This window comes from Gallus gallus, chromosome 1 (genome assembly GCF_016699485.2).
Source record: "Gallus gallus isolate bGalGal1 chromosome 1, bGalGal1.mat.broiler.GRCg7b, whole genome shotgun sequence".
Taxonomy (NCBI): domain Eukaryota; kingdom Metazoa; phylum Chordata; class Aves; order Galliformes; family Phasianidae; genus Gallus; species Gallus gallus.
Window position 1 is genome coordinate 106,673,190 of NC_052532.1, and position 17,724 is coordinate 106,690,913.

The 17,724-nt window shown below is 41.2% G+C and overlaps 1 protein-coding gene across 1 annotated transcript in view; it reads left to right on the plus strand.

Annotated features, from left to right (window-relative positions):
- The first annotated feature begins 1,730 nt into the window (after window positions 1-1,730).
- DOP1B (DOP1 leucine zipper like protein B) overlaps window positions 1,731-17,724 on the plus strand; it is a 48,263-nt gene continuing 32,269 nt past the window's right edge. Inside the window, exons 1-9 of the mRNA NM_001389399.2 lie at window positions 1,731-1,882; window positions 4,151-4,325; window positions 10,317-10,498; window positions 10,572-10,742; window positions 13,036-13,225; window positions 14,045-14,143; window positions 14,852-14,975; window positions 15,727-15,827; window positions 16,406-16,520. Coding sequence (NP_001376328.2) covers window positions 4,188-4,325; window positions 10,317-10,498; window positions 10,572-10,742; window positions 13,036-13,225; window positions 14,045-14,143; window positions 14,852-14,975; window positions 15,727-15,827; window positions 16,406-16,520 — 1,120 coding nt within the window. The 5' untranslated portion in view covers window positions 1,731-1,882; window positions 4,151-4,187. The remainder of the gene's footprint in view (window positions 1,883-4,150; window positions 4,326-10,316; window positions 10,499-10,571; window positions 10,743-13,035; window positions 13,226-14,044; window positions 14,144-14,851; window positions 14,976-15,726; window positions 15,828-16,405; window positions 16,521-17,724) is intronic.

Consider the following 17,724-nt stretch of genomic DNA (forward strand, 5'->3'; position numbering starts at 1 on the left):
TATAATACAGTTTCTTCTTATACAGATTGAAAGAACGGAGGACACATCTTTTTAAAACCTTTCAGTTGAGTGGTGCCATACTTGAGAAAGGAGAAGCCAAAAAATGGCTGTTCACAGGACCAGCCTGAGGCAGGGAGGAGCTCGTGCAAGAGATGCACACCCATCTCCTTGTGACAGCAGGGTGAGGACTGCATATTGGGAACAGAGCTGGGACTGCGCATGGCAGGCTTCCAGAGGAGGTCTGTTTGCCAAGAGCAGAATGAGAGGACAAGCTGTACAGTGTGCCTGGCAGGCTGAGTCTTTGGACAGGGCTTGCATTGTTCAACCATAATTTATTTTTAAGGCTGCTTCCCTGCTTCTCTCCCATGTCTGTTACGTCTGAAGTGTTTTGTTGCATTCAGATTCTGGCATGCCTGCAGAGTGGTCATTGTATGAAGTTTAAAGGTTGGGAAAAGGATGAAATAATGATCTGTTCTACTGTATAAAACCTTCCCATGTGAATTACTGTTTTTCTTCTTACAGCATGTCACTAGCATTTGCACTTTGCAATTTATTAGCCAAAGAAAATGGCTGGCAATGCAGTGACTGTGGTGACAAGGAACAGCAAAGGAACTGGACTGACAATTGTGAGAGCTCAGTGGAGGCACTGAGTTTGCAGTGGCAACACTTTGAGAATGGAAGCTGTAGCTGCTTCTGTATCAGCTGGATATAAACAGTGCTAGTAATAACGCAGTGTTTTCCTACCAGGAAAAAAGATGAAAAGAACTTTTTGCACTTGTTTATGTCTACAGATAACTTTAATTTAACCCAACTCTTGTGGTAGCATGATCCAACATACAGGCAGTCTTGACTGTATGGGTGAACCATTCACAGCACTTAGATCCTAATGACGAGTACTTCACATTTTCCAGCTAGGACTGTCTTCTTGTCCTTGGGTCTTGCTCTCCATGTAGTCACGGTTATTCTACATTCTTAAAATCCTACCCTTGCATTTTCAGATGCACTCTGAGACACCCAGATCTGATAGCAGGGTCTGTTTTGTTTGATTGGAGTTGTATAGTATTTAGAGGGTATACAGCAGAAGCGCCTCTGGTTTTATTTCTGAATGCATTGGTTTAGATTCTTCTACAGATAATATATGGAGAAAACAAGCAACTTGTTAAACTTTCAGCAGTAAATAATGCCAGAAATAAGGAAGTGGACTGACCTGGAAGCTGGTTGGTTTTGGTGCATCTCCAATCCACATTTGCCACCAGGCTGAATGCTTCTGTGGCCTCTCCCTTCAGTAGACTCTGCTGCAGCTGACTTGATACCCCAGAGGCACTCAAGGCTGGGTTGGATGGGGCCCTGGGCAGCCTGAGCTGGTGGGGGGCAGCCCTGCCCACGGCAGCAGGTTGGAGATTGATGGTCTTTGATGTCCCTTTCAACCTAAGCCAAGCTATGATTATTGCATATCCATCATGAGGTGGTATTTGTACATGTACTGGGGGTTGCCCTAACCCAAGTGCAGCACCTTGCACTTGGTCTTGTTGAACCTCATCATGTTCCCACGGGCCCACTACTCAAACCTGCCCAGGTCCCTCTGGATGGCATCCCTTCCTTCTGCCATATCAACTGCCCCACTCAGCTTAGTGTCACTGCTTCATGCCTTTGTCACGCACACGTTACATGTTGATCGGCTGTTACTGATGTGCTCCATGTACACACACTGACCCACACACTGTCAGCAGATGCTGGCTTCCCAAATGGATGGAACGTGCAGTAACCCCATGGGCTGCATGGAAACCTGTGAGTAACTGCTAAGGCTTCAGAGAGAGATAATGAGCGGTGAAGGTCTGCCAGGAACGTGCAGAACTGAGAGTCTATTACCACAGAACCATGGGTGAGTACCTTATCAGTTTGTTTTCTCACCTGCTCCCCCCAGGAGGTGGCTCCTCGCGGCTGCGGGATGGGGCGAACTGCCGTAAGGGCGGTGGCCGCCCTCTTACCGCCAGGGGGCGCGCGGAGCCCGGCCGAGGCGCTTGGCCGTGCCATCTCCCCGCGGGACTGCGGGGGGACTTCGTGGGTGAGCCGCCGTGCCGCCCGCCGAGCCGGGCAGCCTGCCGTGTGGGTGAAGCCGCGAGGGGACGTGGCTGGGCGGGGCAGTCAGGGGTTGGATCAAAGCTGGGTTGCGCCTGGACGCTCTCCGCCTCCCGCTCTCTTCCCCCCGTGCTGCGTTCAGTGGTATCGCCCAGCTGCCGACTGCAACGCCGCCCGCCCGGAGCGGGAGGGGCTGCTGTTCGGTGGCAGGTTGGGGCGGTTTTTTTTCGCTCCCTCCCGTTGCTATAGTGACTGCGAGCCGGGCCGGGCCGCGACCCCGCGACACGTTGCCGCCGTCAGCACAGCCGCAGCCCGGCGGGTGTGCGGGGCGCTGTCAGGTACCGGCGCTCCGCGGGGGTGCGCGGGGGCGGGAGGGAGCGGCGCGGGGCTCCCGCCGCGGTCACCTGCAGGGCGGCGGGCGGTGCGGTGCCTCCCGGCGCTGGGGAGCTTCCTGAGGCGGGCTGCGGGAGGAGCACGTGAAGGTCGCTGTCAGGTGCCGGGGGTGGATTTTGGCGGTGTTGCGGGCTTTCCTCTAACCGGCATGGATGCTCAGCCCTGCTCACGGCAGGGGGTTGGAACGGCTTCTAATGCGGTCGAGCAGTCCAATGATTCAGGCACTTGAAGGAGGTGAGGGAAAAGGGGCTTTTTGCATCTTTATTGTTGTGGGTAAAAAATACTACAGAAACAGGCAAACAAGAGCACGCATTGCTTTGCCACGAGCTTAGAATCAATCGTGGAATCATAGGCCCGTTTGAGTTGGAAGGGGCCCTTAAAGGTCATCTGGTCCAACTCCCCTGCAATGAAAAGGGACACCGGCAGGTAGATCATAATTTAAGTATGCATGTTTTTATTAGAGAGCTGTATCTAGGCTGGGCGACATCAGGTATTGTGTTAGCAGTGGCTGAGCCCCGCTGAACCCTGCTATTAAGGAGCACAAAAGTGTCTGAAATGTGCCTTTGAAATCGTTTCTCAGTTCTGGGTCCATCTGCATTTTTCTGTATGTGAGTTTGCTACCACAACCCTCTCCCAGTGTAGTTACTGGTTCCTGCTCAAGGATAATACACAGATCACGTTTTCTTCTGGTGTGATTTTTTTGTTTGTTTTAAGAACACAGAAGACTACTTTGACTTATTTTTGTGACTTACAAGCAGGAAACTGAATGCAGACGTCTTTCAGAAACATGATAAAATGTTATTACAGGACTATACTCACTTTCCTGTGTCGGTGAGACAGCACGGATTGACCTAAGCCTGGCGTTCTGAAACCTAAGTGTGTGTCTAGGTGCTTATTTTGATATTAGCCAGCAAAACTATTATCATAGCTTGTACAGGAGCGCAGATAAGGTTTCTTGCATGCACGGTGCAACCAAGCCCATTTCCCATTGTTCTAAACCAGTTTTGGTTTAGTTGTGTTTTGCCTGAACGTATTGCAGAACGTGAGGAAACCGTGTCTGGAAAACTTGTTTTTCCACTCCACAAAAAAAATACAAATACGTTCTGGTGAACTAAAGGAAGACTTGGATGCATGGCTTGTCACTTTTGCACAACACCTTGAGCCTTTTACGTCAGCGTTTCCTGCTGCCAATTAGACATGTTGAGTTCCGAGGGATCCTTCTGCTAAGGGCTGGGAATCCCATTAAAGTGCCTCCTGTGAGGAGTCATATTTTGATATGAAATGTTTCACGTTCCACTGCTACAGATAAGCTTTCAGAACACTGCACAATGACAAAAACTACTCGTGTCTCCCTGCTTGTCAGCATTCTGCCTATTTGCAATGAGACTTTATAGTTTCCTTTCTTACTGTGTGACAGATCCTTGTGCATGGAATTCAAACAAACACAACAACAACAGCAATTTCATAAACAGGAAACTGACTGCAAAGCCACTAAAACAGGTGATGGAGAGTTGGAGTCATCCTTGCAAAATTATTTATAACTTCATTTTGCAACTTGATCATCTGACCAGTTTACTGGGATGTCAGTGTTTCTATGTATCTATTGTTATTTATAACATTTTAGGTTTGCCGGAGCTTAATTGTTGATTATCTCTTTGTAACTCTGTACATATTTTAGTTTACCAGGAAATTTCACCTTGCTATGAGAACTGAAGATGGACCCAGAGGAGCAGGAGTTACTTGGTGATTACAGATACAGGAATTATTCTTCAGCAATTGAGAAAGCTTTGAGAAACTTCGAATCATCAAGTGAATGGGCAGATCTTATATCTTCCCTTGGCAAACTCAATAAGGTACAGTGTCACGGGGCTGTTTTTTCATTTGTTTATTATCTTTTTATTCACTGTAACTCAGTGCTTAAAAAAATTTAAAAATCAGTTGAAAAATACTAGTTTATAAAGGAAGAGGTAATGGAAACAGCTAAATTAGTGTCTGTTATATGAATATGAGAAATCCTGATAAAACCAGCAAAGGTTTTCTTCAAATGGTGTTTGTTCCCTTTAAACAGATATGTCTAATTTAGATTTTGGTTTTAAACAGTCTCCCAGTCGTGGTTAAATTCAACCTAGACCAGTTGAATAAGGCTGTATGTAGAACAAGAGGTTGCAGATTCTATTATAACTACTGAGTAAAAAGTTATATTTAAACAAAGCATTTACTTGACCACGTCCTCATACTTGGGGAAATAACTGATTTGTTGCTGGTGGTGGTGTGTTTTGTGTGACCATGGAAAATATATTTAAAAAAAAAAGTCTTAAATGGGAAAACACCGAGGAAATGTTTTCTCCTCTTGCCCAAGAAAGAAGGAGAATGTTATTTGTGTCCCATTTGGTCTATTTTAACATAGTGCTCTTCCTGAGTATACATGGGGCACGAGTAGTTGCATCATCGAGTAAATAGGGATGGGAGGAGGCAGCTCTTGCAGAATTCATAAGGAAATGTGTTGTCACCAGACGTGTGTCCACGTGACTTTGCTGTTGTTGCTAAACCATAATGCTACAGAGGTTTCAAAGGGAAGGAGAATCCAAATGGAAGGTTTTCTGAAGGGCAACCACCTTCTTTCCTTATCAACGGAAGGAAGCTGGATATTGCTTTGTTAATAGGAGTTGCATGTTTCTGCCTACACTGTTTCTTCCTATATTCCTGCTGAGGACAGTCATAAGGAGAATGAAAGGCCTTCAGGATGCTTCTCTTGAAAGGAAAAATCAGAATTGAAATGAGACTACATACCTATGGCAGGAAGTTGGCTTTGATCTTTTATCTTGATCTAGGTGAAAACACCACAACTGACTAACACCTGTCTGAAACTCCTGTGCAGGGTACAGAATTGCCAAAATACATAGCAGCATAGTGGGAAGCAAACAGAAAGGCTTTTAGCTGTTACATCAGTCCATCTGCTGTGGTATTTTGTGGGCTTAATCGTATTAGGAGCATAGGAATTGGTAGAACAGTATTCATCCCTAGCGTTCATCTGCTTCTGTCTGTTATCTGAAAATAGGGATGATAACAGAAAAGTCAGGGGAGTGTGCCACCAAAAGAAAGAGTGTGAAATAAGATACTAGTAGCTATTTGCTTAACTCCTCTGATATCTTGTTCTTTTCTATACCCTAAAACAAAAATACTGTTGGGGAACTCTTTTCATGGCATGGCTCTAACAGAAAGAGCCTAATTTATTCTACAGACAGTTTCTGATAATCCAAGAATGAATGAATGAGCAGGGAATGAGTGGGTAGAAGGATGGAGATTAATGACAGAAATGTCTGTAAAAATACATATTATTTCACACGGCACACAATTATATTTAGGAGTCTGAGTGTCAGTAACAGTGATACCTATTACTAAGCAAACATGAAAATGCTGAGAAAGGGAGAGAGAGCAAAGAGAAGGAGTCACGGAGTTTTTCAAGGACGTTTCATGCTTTTGGTGTTGCTTGGGAGATCTTTCCAAAGCACGTGCTTCATAAGGATCTTTATATTGTTGACTTGAATTGTGAGTGCTCTTGCTTACATACTTGTAATATTTTCTGAGGCTTTTTCTCCTGTAGGTAGAGCACTGGGTCTTGCAGTAGTTGTGCTACTGAGCCTCACAGGTTAATACCCATGCCCTTATTTCCATGGAAGTTCAGTGGCATTACCCTTTCAATACAGGGGCCGGAGGAATTGGCATGGGCTCCTCCTATTTAAAGATGAGAGAAAAAGGGTGGAGGAAGCTGATACAAATTTCTTTGGCCTATGGCTAAAACCAGTGGCCTTGGAGTTCTTGTTTCTCTTACTGCTGGTGAAAAAGGTACAGCTCTGATACTTCTTTCTAATACTGAATCCCTACCAAGGTTACGCTGAATGTTATTTTTCACAATTTCTTTGTTGCTTCTGTGGTTCAGACTTCTGTTTCATGATGACCTGTAGAACCACAAAAGCAGCAGAGAAACTGCCTGACATCACTCTGGATGATAAGCCAAAGTGGTCAGATTGTAGATCTCAAAAGACAGTTTTGTCAATTAAGGGAGACAAACCTTATCTAACTTTTGATGTCTTCAGTGTGGACATCTTTACTTTGAATCACTTTTAAGCTGGGAGAGAAATAAGGTTAAAGGTGTTAGTTAGTTAGATGTGACTCACCTCTTGCTATTTAAAGTAGGTCAGAAGAATCCTGTCCTAAAATTGCTTATGTTCCTTACTGGCATTGTAGGAATCCTGGGGTGAGATACTACAGTTTTGCTCATGTTTTTTTAGATGACCTAAACTTCTAAGATTAGGTAAGATGAATCCCCTGCAGTGTTCTGAACAGAACTGCAGGTACCAGGTGTGAGTATGAGTGAAAACAAAAGCTAGCATTGGCAGAGCTTCCATGGCAGAGGGCTGTTCCATGCTTCAAGAAGTGGGATTACCATATTCTCGTTGCTCTTAATGGATACAGCCTTGAAGTATGTTTTAATTATTTTTGGAAATTTGCATACGTTCACTATCTGGAGAACACTGTTTTGTGGCTAAGGTTCTCAAATCTTCAGTACAGATTGCTGCATTCAGGATTGTCTTAGTGCCAAAATGTGATGGTGCTATTGCAGGTTTTGCCAGTTTGTTCCAACGCTGTAATAGGATACAACTTTACACAACTCTGCAAAGTCACTCTGCTAGAAGAAATTTTTAAGTTCTCCTCAACCCCCTTTTTTATTTCTAAACCTAGAAATAGGTGGCAATTCAGCATATGCAGGGTTGCCTTGTTCCACATTTAAAATGCTTGTAGCAATCTGTTCAGAATTCAAACAGATTAGAAGGAAATGGGAAAGAAAGAACAAAAACCACTGCTGCTGCACAGCTGGCGTTTATTTCAGCAGTAACATTTAATGCAACAGTATGTTCTTGAGGGGAGAGGAAGATTCTTCTGAAATACAGATTTTGTCAGCGGAGCCCTTAATGATGCCAGTTAGTTTGTATGAGAACTGTGACTGCCTTGTCTTTATGACAGCTGTTTGCTGAGTGACAAACACAAGCACCACTTGCCTTCTGTTGAAGACAAGCGTATCTCCAAGAAGGGAAGCCCTGCCTTCTAATGGCTTTATGGAACTTCACCGCACCCAGTGCTCAAATGCAGTGTGCGGAACTGGGGATATGTCTCCTTTTGATATAACTGAAGTTCCCAGTTTCCTCATTACCGGCTTTGAACTTCATGCTGCTGTTTTTATGGAAGCTGGAGCTCTGTTATGAATTTCTCTCAAACTCACCTGGAAAATGAATCAGTGGCAAATGGACTCCCAGGCTGGCCTTCTCCCTCGCTCCTCCCAACCACTGTTGACTTAAATAAGAGTTATAGGATTTCCTGGTTGAATACACATGCAGCATTTTTTTGTTTTCTGGAATTCTATTTATGTGAATGCAAATATTTACTTGATTTGCTTGCTTTTCTTAATGGCAAATTGATACTGATCTCTAGTGGTGGTATAAAGCAGCATAGACCTTAAACCGGTAACTGTGGAAATAGAAATATTCCTACATGTGTGCCTGTGTTTGTTTTGTGTTTTCAGCCACGTGCATACACTATAAAGCCACATGTATACACTATAAAGAGTAGATAGTCTTCTCTCCTACTCTTAATAGCTCGTGTTCAAAGGAGCTTATGCATTACAAAATGTTTTATGTGTATAACATAACTTTGCTGCTATCATAAGTGCTCACGTGAAGGGCAGCTGGAGGAAAGGAGAAAATGTAGATCAGGGTGGGCTTCAGCCCTGTTGTAACTGAAGACCATCAAATTAAGCTCTGTCAGTTCCCATGCCTGTGAGGACAGTTGTCCACCTGCTGTTTTCTATGTAGTTAATGTTAAGATTTAAGCAGGTAGTATGTTAGGATGGTATCTGATTCTAAACTCAGAGAGAAAATATTTACCACTGGTGATTTTTATTTTGTTGTTTTGGTTTTTGTTGTTTTTTGCAGTCATCTTCTTTTATATTTACAGAGGGTGTGGGCAAATATATACCAACCAATATAAGCAGAATAAACAGGAGGGGAGTCAACTCTTTGAAAGGGTAGATAACAGCAGGACAAGGAGAAATGGTTTTAAGTTGAAGGAGGGAAGATTGAAGTTGGATGTCAGGGGGAAGTTCTTTACTATGAGAGTGGTGAGGTGCTGGAATGGGCTGCTCAGAGAGGTTGTGGATGCCCCATCCCTGGAGGTGTTCAAGGCCAGGTTGGACGGGGCCCTGGGCAGCCTGGCCTAGCATTACATGTGAAGGTTGGTGGCCCTGCCTGTGGCGGGGAGGGGTTGGAGCTTCATGATCCTTGATGTCCCTTCCAACCCAGGCCATTCTGTGATTCTGTGAAACTCCAGCTTTCAGTCTTCAAAGTTGGTACAAGACAACAACATGTTAAAGATTATTTTTTTTCTATCTCAAATATAAAAGCTAATTTTGCAAGTATGACCCATTAGAGTTTCCTGTGTGAAATTATTCTGTATTTTTCAATTCAAGTTTTTAATTCCTATTAGAATGTAAATCACATCATGGGGGAGGGAAAAAGGAAATATAATGGATCCAAATGGCATTTATACTGTATGCATTTCAGAGTAATGCGACGTTTCTTTCTGTTTACTGTTGTTAGGAACTCACAGCCTTTTTCTTCTTGACTGAAGTTTTTTTTACTAGAAACTTCACTATCAGCTAGTCTCAGCTTAGGCAGGGCAGCAAATAGGAGAAATAATGCAGTATAGTAGATTTTTAACTTCTCGTGCCCACCTACTATGAAGTCTTAAATGATATGTTGCAGACACCTTTGAAATAGGATAAGTTTTGTCCCTTTTGAATGCTGATGTGAGTATTCAGGATCCTGCATTGAAGTGAATGCTGTGATCATTGCTGTACTATGTTTTTCTTGGAACTGGACAAGCATCAGTTAGTTCCTTTGTCTACTGGGCTTTTAAAATCTTTTTTTTTCAGGCATAATAGAATAACATAGAGTTTTAAAAGGTTACACGGGATAAGATCAAGACTTAGCCTTTGGGAAAGTCAAGAATCTGCCTCATCCTGAAAACATCCCAAAAAACAACCTGCAGTAAAACACTTGTTTGTGTTAACATTCAGTGATTAAAGGCCAAAGTGGCATTTACTTGCAACATCTTTCTTTAATTGTTGCTTTCTCAATTTTAGAAACATACTTATTTGTTCTGCTGAAATGCTCATGTGCTTTAATGAAAAGAGTAATGTTTCCAAAGAAAGGCACCGCAGTTTGGTTTTCCTGAGCCTTAGCCTATGTGCAATACTTAGTTGTTTCCTATCCTGGAGATCTTTTACTTATTCATCCATACAGTGGCTATAGTTACTAAAGCATACTGAATATAGCCATGCAGATTCACAAGTAACTTCGGAGATTTTATGCACGTATTTTGTTGGGAGGATTATTTGTTTATGTCAGCTATAAGGGCAATGTTAATTTATGAGGAAAGATAGTTATTTAATTCTTACACTATTCCCTGTCCTTAAAAGCTGAGACACTCCTCTTGTTGCATTCCCACTTCCCTTGGAGATAGGATGAGAGTGCACTGTTTCTGTCCCCTCATTTGACTTCTATTTCCAGTCTCTATGGAAAGCAAGACCAGACTTTCCTAGGCTGCTGATGACTGATTTCACATGAAAACTCAATTGCAGAACTCTGCTGTTGAAGTGAAACAGTCTGCGTTTGTGAGAGAAGAATCTTGAATGCGTTATTTAGTTCTGTTTGCTAGTAGGAAACCTCTAAAATACAGTCATATTATAAACCGTATTTCAATTCATTCTAACCTGTTTTCATCCACAGGCTCTTCAGAGTAACCTCAAGTATTCTCTATTGCCAAGACGTCTGATCATCAGTAAAAGATTATCTCAGTGTTTGCATCCAGCACTTCCTAGTGGAGTACATTTAAAGGCACTAGAAACCTATGAAATAATCTTTAAAATAATTGGGACAAAATGGCTTGCCAAGGACTTATTCTTGTACAGGTAAACTTCTCTTTAAAAGCTTCTGCATTTCACGGCCTACTTTAATTAATAATTTTTCTTTTTTATTTTTAAGCTCTGGTTTGTTTCCTCTGCTGGCAAATGCAGCAATGTCAGTGAGGCCTGTTCTCCTTGGTTTATACGAGAAATACTTTCTTCCTCTCCAAAAGTCCCTCCTGCCTGGTCTTCAAGCCTTTGTAATTGGACTGTTGCCTGGATTGGAAGAAGGGTCAGAAATCTATGACAGGTGAGAACTAATATTAATGTAAAAGTAATACACAGTATTTTGCTTTCTTAGGGAATTCTGGAGAAAATTCTGGTGGCTGTCTGTGAAAAGAGAAAGTTTGTTAAAGGGCTTCTAAGGGCGGAAGAATGATGACTCCCTGAAAGCTGCAATAAATAGCTTTGAAGTAGAAAAACCTTTCCCCGTCTATTTTCATCTCAGGAGGAGGAAAGGAGAAGAGAAAAAGGAGGGATGAAAATCGATATTTTGAAAGAAGAGATGAAAAAGCATTTTTAAATGCTCTTCCAAATTCCTTGAATAATTGACCTGTCTTCCCAAACTGCTGCTCTGTAAGGAAATTCTATTTAAATATATACTGTGACGGAAGAGAGTGGCTGAATTCTCTTTTCTTTCCAGTCTCTCTATGCCACATACTTAGCCTCAGTTTCTGAAAGCAGAAGCAAGAGGCAACCATTTCAACATCTATTGTGGAAGAGCTGTCTTACTCATTCCCTGGTGCCTCAGACAGTAATGACAATGACATTTGGTACGAAAAATTCAGGATCAGGGAGTGTGCTAAGAAGAGCAGCTCAGCACCCACTTGTGTAATGGTTTTACTTCAGTTACCAAAACTGTTTTGTAAGAGCTCAACTACCATAGATTTCAAACAAATGTTTCTTTGCTTAAACAGTCACTAACCTTTGTAGTGTATTTCCATCTGTATTTACAGTCTGGATATGTTGGCTGTTCTCACTGTTCTTTTTTGAATGCTAAGCTATATATCATATGGTTGATAAAATAGTTGTAGTCTCTTCCTAATAACAAATGTTAGATTGAAAATTCTTATCAGTCACTGAAGCGTGTAAGAATAGATCACAAGTATTTGCAACTTGGTAGTATTCAGTTGACAATTGCAGAGCATCTCATCTGTAGACATGTGTACCTCATACAGTCTGCTACAGAAGGATGGATTTTATGATATGTTTTTCTCCAGACAGGTTTACAAGACACAGTGATGTGTAACTTTCCTCTTTCCAACAGCACTAGTTGCTGGGAGTTTGGGAAGTAAAGGAATCCTTTGAAACTAAATTTTCTATCCATCTCAACACTTAATGAGATTCAGCTTATTTTGAAACTACCTGTAGCTAGTGCCTATCTAGTGAGTTATTGCTAACTGCAGGTTACTTCCAAGATCCAGCTTCTGTTTTTATACCTTTTTATCCCTGTTCTTGATGGCATTGTCTTCACCTTGCACAGACAGAAGTTGGCCATATAGTTCACTGTGAAAGATTTATGCTGAAATTTAATTGAATGTCATTTTATGAAATACACAAATCACATAAGGATGTCATTCTTTAGATTCCTCATGGCAATGATTCTGGTACAAGAAAGATAGGCAAGATTTCTTGTTGGAAGCTGTGCTGGATTAATTTTAAACTCAGCTTTGTGAGAGACGTAGATACTATTTCCTTCTAATGTTTAAACACGCACATACAGAAAAAATGTCTTGAAGGGTACTTTATGAGGAAATGGATAAAGAACATCAGGTTTGGTGTCCTTTTTTTGTCTTTTTTTTTCCCCTCTCTTCTGTACTGGACTTCTCCCTTTTCACTCACTTCTGCATTCCTAATGTGAGGCTTCTGTACCGCAGTACTGACAGAGTTGCCAAAGCAGAGGATGTGCCTGAAGTCATACGATCTCCAGTGTGATTGCCATTTAACAAATTTCAGTGCTCCCGTTCTATGTGCAGTAACCGTGTTATTTTCTCTCACGTTTTGACTTGTTCAAGACTTAAAAATTGAGCCCGTTGATTTTGAAGTATGAATATATGGGATATCTTCCAATACTCAGACTGACAAAATCAGCCTTCACAGTCTGCCATCAGCTTAAAGTATTTCCAGTTCGGCATCAGGCATGTCTCACAGTCAATATTTTGCAATTAGAGCTACTGCAGTAGTTTGGTCAGAGCTTAGTGTTAGCACATAATTACAGGAGAAGTCTCCATAGCATGCAGAGAAACTGTTTCAATGAATGTGCACAGTGACAAAGGACTGAAGGTTGTTTGATTGTTTATTTATTTGGTTGTTTTGACATTGTTTGTTGTGTTTTTGTTGCTTGATTGCTTTTCTTTTGTTTGCTCTTTGTGCAATCACATGCTGGCCGTTTTTCTGTGGAAAGGGACAATGCTGATAATACAAAAAGGGAGAAAATAAATGAATTCTGTGACCTATGATACCAGCTGTGTATAATTGCCTTTTTATGGTATAAAACTACAGGAAAAGAAATCTTTTCTCACGTCAGATATACTTTCTTACAGAACAGATGCTTTGCTTGTGAAGCTCTCCTTATTAATGGGCAAGGAAGTTTTCTATGGAGCACTCTGGGGCAGTGTTCTGGTCAGCCCGTCCATTAGGCTGCCTGCTTCTCTTTTTGTTGTCAGTCATATCAACAGAGAGCTGTCTGGAAAACAGCAGAAGTACATGCTTGGCACCGATTATAAGCTTACAGTAAGTTCATTATGCTTCTTGTGGAACAGTCTTACTACCATAACAGCAGCATGCTAGCAACTTCTCTGTATTGGATTAGAATGGCAAGCTCTCAAGAGCAAGAAAAAGAGAGGCTGAAAGGTCTGTACTTCAGAATTGCATTATTAGGCAGTTACTTCATGGGAGCATCCTACCCAAAATGTACCAGAGAATTTCTCATATACGTACTTTGTTCGGTCTGCAAAATGCAAATCTTCTGAATTTTCTGCACTTTTTGGTAATCAGTTTTGTGTAGAGCCTTAAAGACTGACTCAAGAGATAAACATGACATCTTATCTCTGCCTGTTCTGAATTACACCTTATATACAACTCTGAATACCTTATATATCATTTTTAATGTGGATTTCTCAAGTGTTTACAGTCCTAGAAGACAATTCTGAACTTTAATGTCTTTTTATTTTTTCAGTTAATCAGAAAACGCCAGTAGGTAGTAATTGATGTTGAAGTGATGGAATTACTGTCAAGTCAGCTTAAGTACTTAACGTCTACATTTTGTTAGACTTCACTTTCTGTCTAATAGTTAGTGGTACCATGTTGTGACATTCTGTATTGTTACAAAACCAGGTATTTTGTAAGTTTTAACAATATTTTAACAGTATTCTGCAAAAATTTTGGCTTGGCTCTTTTTGGAGGGGAAGTAAACGGGTGAATAATTATCCTCTCACGTAAAATAATATCGTTCACATTTAATCAAGTTTGGTTTTTCTCTTTCTCCTCATGATTGTATTTTGGACATGATCATGAAGTAAAACACCATTGTGCTTTCTTGTCGTTTCACAGATCAAGTCTTTGTGTGTATCAGTACTGGATTCAAATGTCCTTGTGCAAAGAAACACTCTCGAAGTTATTCTTTTCTTCTTTCCATTTGATACAGCTTTGGTAAGAGGACTACTTTAGTATTGTCAGATGTGCACTTTGTGCAGGGAGGTAGTTCCTGTGAAACCAGTCCTGCTGCCACCTCTGTTATCATCAAATGTCTGAACTTTGTACCTTCAAAACCAATAAACAGATTTTGCAGTTTCTTACTCCTCCATCAGTGTGTTCAGACTCCATACAGTTAACTCAGTTCTACATCATCAGAATGCTTCAAATGAAGCTGTGCTTTGCTGGTGAATGTTGTGATATCTGGAATGTGCTTGAAGTGTTCAGGCTGGGAAGCTGCAAAGAGAAAATTATGGTGTGCTAAACTAAGATAACATCTGTGAATAACTAGTAAAGCAAATAATACTTGAAACATTAACTGTCCCCCATCATTTCCTGACTTATCTTGTTGTGTAGTCAGTAATTTGAAAGTACCAAATAATTTTAAGTCTTAAGGTGTAACACAATGAAGTCTTTAGTATTATTAGCTTAACTGTGGCTCTGTACTATAAATAGGAAGATAATCACACAAATGTGTCAGGTTCCCTTTCCTGAAATTTTTAGTAAATAAATTTTTTTGTCATCGATGGTTCCTTATCCCTCTTTTTTTCCCCTCTCTCAAAACACTAATATTAGCAGTTTTAAAACAAATGCAAAACCCTCATTACCAGTTCGACTTGTTTCAGTGTTGGTAAACAACTAAGCTGTCTTTTTTTTTTGTCCTAGGACTACAATGAAAACGCTATTCTACTCCGCAGGACAGATTTAGTCCATGTTCTGTCAGCAGCTACACAAACACTGTTGAGGAGAGACATGTCACTCAATAGAAGATTATATGCATGGTTGCTAGGTATGGTACAATATACAGCGATATTCAATATTCCAAATACCTAAGAGAAAACTGTTCCACTGCTTAAAAATATAATATGCTTTTTCAGCAGTTAATGAGTGATGATTAAATAAAATGTTGTTCTGCTTCCATTTACGAAGTACTCATTTGTCAAATGAATGCTTGATTTTTATTACGTAGGTTTTCTCTTCAGAGGTTGAATTCATTTCACTGTCCTGAATCACTGGACATCAGATGAGTTATTTCTGGTCCCCTTCACAGTTCACCCCAAAATGATTCAGTGGTCTGAAGGGAACAGAGTGCCATTTTAACCTTGCTTTTCTGGAAGTAATAGCCTATTAAAGATTCCTGTGAAGGCTTAATAGTCAAAGAAGCTATAATGAGCTGTGGCTTCTCCCAGTCTACCTCTTTTTAAGTGCCAGAGGAGACTGAAAGTGATAGGACAAGAGTTGCAGCTGTGTAAGTGCCTGAAGCCTGCCTTTAATGACCCCGGATCTGGACCTGACCTTGGTTTTGATTTATGTTTGTAGTTCAGTACAGTACACCTGGATGTCTCAAACTGTGTTGCAGGAGCTGTCTTTGGACACCTTGTGAGTTAGTTTCAAGTAAAGTGTTAAAATTACAAAGATAAAAAAATGCAGTGTAGTTTGAAGACCTCTATAAACAAGGTGCGTGTAGTTCTCTGTAGTGCAGGTAGTGCTCTGTAATGTAGTGTTTTTCTGTACTTGTTATGCCTCTGTTTGTCTTGTAGGCTCTGATATTAAAGGGGGTACTTTTGCTCCAGAGTCAACAACTTCTGAAGACCATGCTATTTATTTTTTTGGAAAATACTCTAGAGATCTTTTAGTTGAGGTTGGTATTCATTCTATATAGATATTTTTATGATCCTTTTAAATTTTAGCGCAAACTGCGTCTGTGGTTCACTGTGTCACTTCATTTGTCCTTCAGAGCTTTCTATCCCTAAATATAGCATCTCATTGGTGGTATTGTATCCTTTGATCTGAATGCCTTCTGTGCTGTATTTGTCCCAACATCATATGTGCTTACAAATACAAATGGAATCTAATTGAAACTAAATGGTAGCATCTTTTGATGAACTACCTGAATTATTAAAAATGCTTCCCTGTATCAACTCTTGGGTATGCATGATAAGCTGATGTCATCCATTATCAATTTGCCTACCCTATGTGGAAGATCGGAGCTCAGCTGTAGATGATACTACACAAAATAAAACTTAGGAATCATAGAATGGCTTGCGTTGGAAGGGACCTTTAAGATCATCTAGCTCCAACCCCCTACTATAGGTAGGGACACCTCCCTCTGAACCAGGTTGCTGAAAGCCCCATCCAGCCTGGCCTTAGAAGACAAACTCTTAATGGAATGGAGATCTCTCTTCTAGGTATAACATTTTGATTCTTTCTTTTTACTAGAGCTTGGCGGAAATTTTACATCAGAAATTCTCTGAGTCTGATACAGAGGAACAGCATCAAGCTTATCTGAAACCTTTCCGCATCCTTATCAGTCTTCTTGATAAACCTGAAATAGGTAATGTTACTTGTCACTTCTGTTGTGACTGTTAAAACTGTTACGACTTCTTGTTCATCAGCTTTGGAAGTAGGACTCAGGACAGCACCCTGCAGAGTTGTTCTGAATTCTGATTGTATGTGTTTTGTGCATCTCTGTGCAGGGGGACTGTTTTACTTGCCATAGAACTGGTTAAGATCTGTGCTTTAAAGCAAGCACCCTTCGGGTTATTTCTGGCTTTTCTGCAGAGCACTGCACTGGATGCAGTGCACTACAGCCTATAAGTATCATAAGGAGAACCCTCCATTGTGCTCAGAACTGCAGTCAGAGTCCAGTTCAAAAGAACCACTACTATCAGAGCAGAATACAGAAGCTAGATTTGTTCCTTGGAGCTTAATCTCTCAGGTTTAATGTCAGACATTTCTACTTTCTGGGTTGTAAGGAAGCTTCTGTCTGAAAAACTGCCAGTACTACTTTTTCCTGGATTTGTTTTTACTGTTAGGCTGTTTGCAGGTCTTTCCATAGGCCTGCATCACTCTGACTGCACTGTTTTTCCAGACAGTTTAGTAGTCCCCCAGGCAGCTTGTTTACAGTGCGACTGCTGCCAGAATGGGCACTACCGTTTACCTGCAGCTGCTCCAGCTGCAAATAACCTCCTCTATGTGTGGGAAATGGAGGTGCCTCTGTCAGTGGCACTGTGTGCTTGCACTGGCCTGCTGCTGCTGTGGGAGCTGTAGTCTGAGGCTCTGTGACTGGGCTGTGAAGAAGTTCCTCCGCTTCCTTGGTCACATGCCTATGTGTTGACTGCATGAATTTCCCAGCTCTGCAACGGTGAGACCCTGCCAGCCTGCCCTTCAAAGGTCAAGTTCTTTCTGTGTCAAAAATGAAAATAAATAAATAAAATTTAAGGGACTTGACCGGATTTAGGTTTTCAAAGTATTCCTATAAGAATCACATACAGATAAGTCTTTGAAACTCTATTATGCAAATCTGATGAATATGAGAGGTTAACAGGTAGTTTTTAGAAGCCAATTTAGTCTTAATGACTGACTGTGTTCCTCAGCATTCTAGGTGTTATTCTGGAGAAAGACATTACTGTTGACTAAGCCTGTAGTCTTTACCACAAATAAAACTCATACACTGAGACTAAACTGTTTATTTGTAGGCTTCTGTGTATTAAGATTATCCTTTTTCATGGGTCAGGGAAGTCTTCCTAAGCACATCT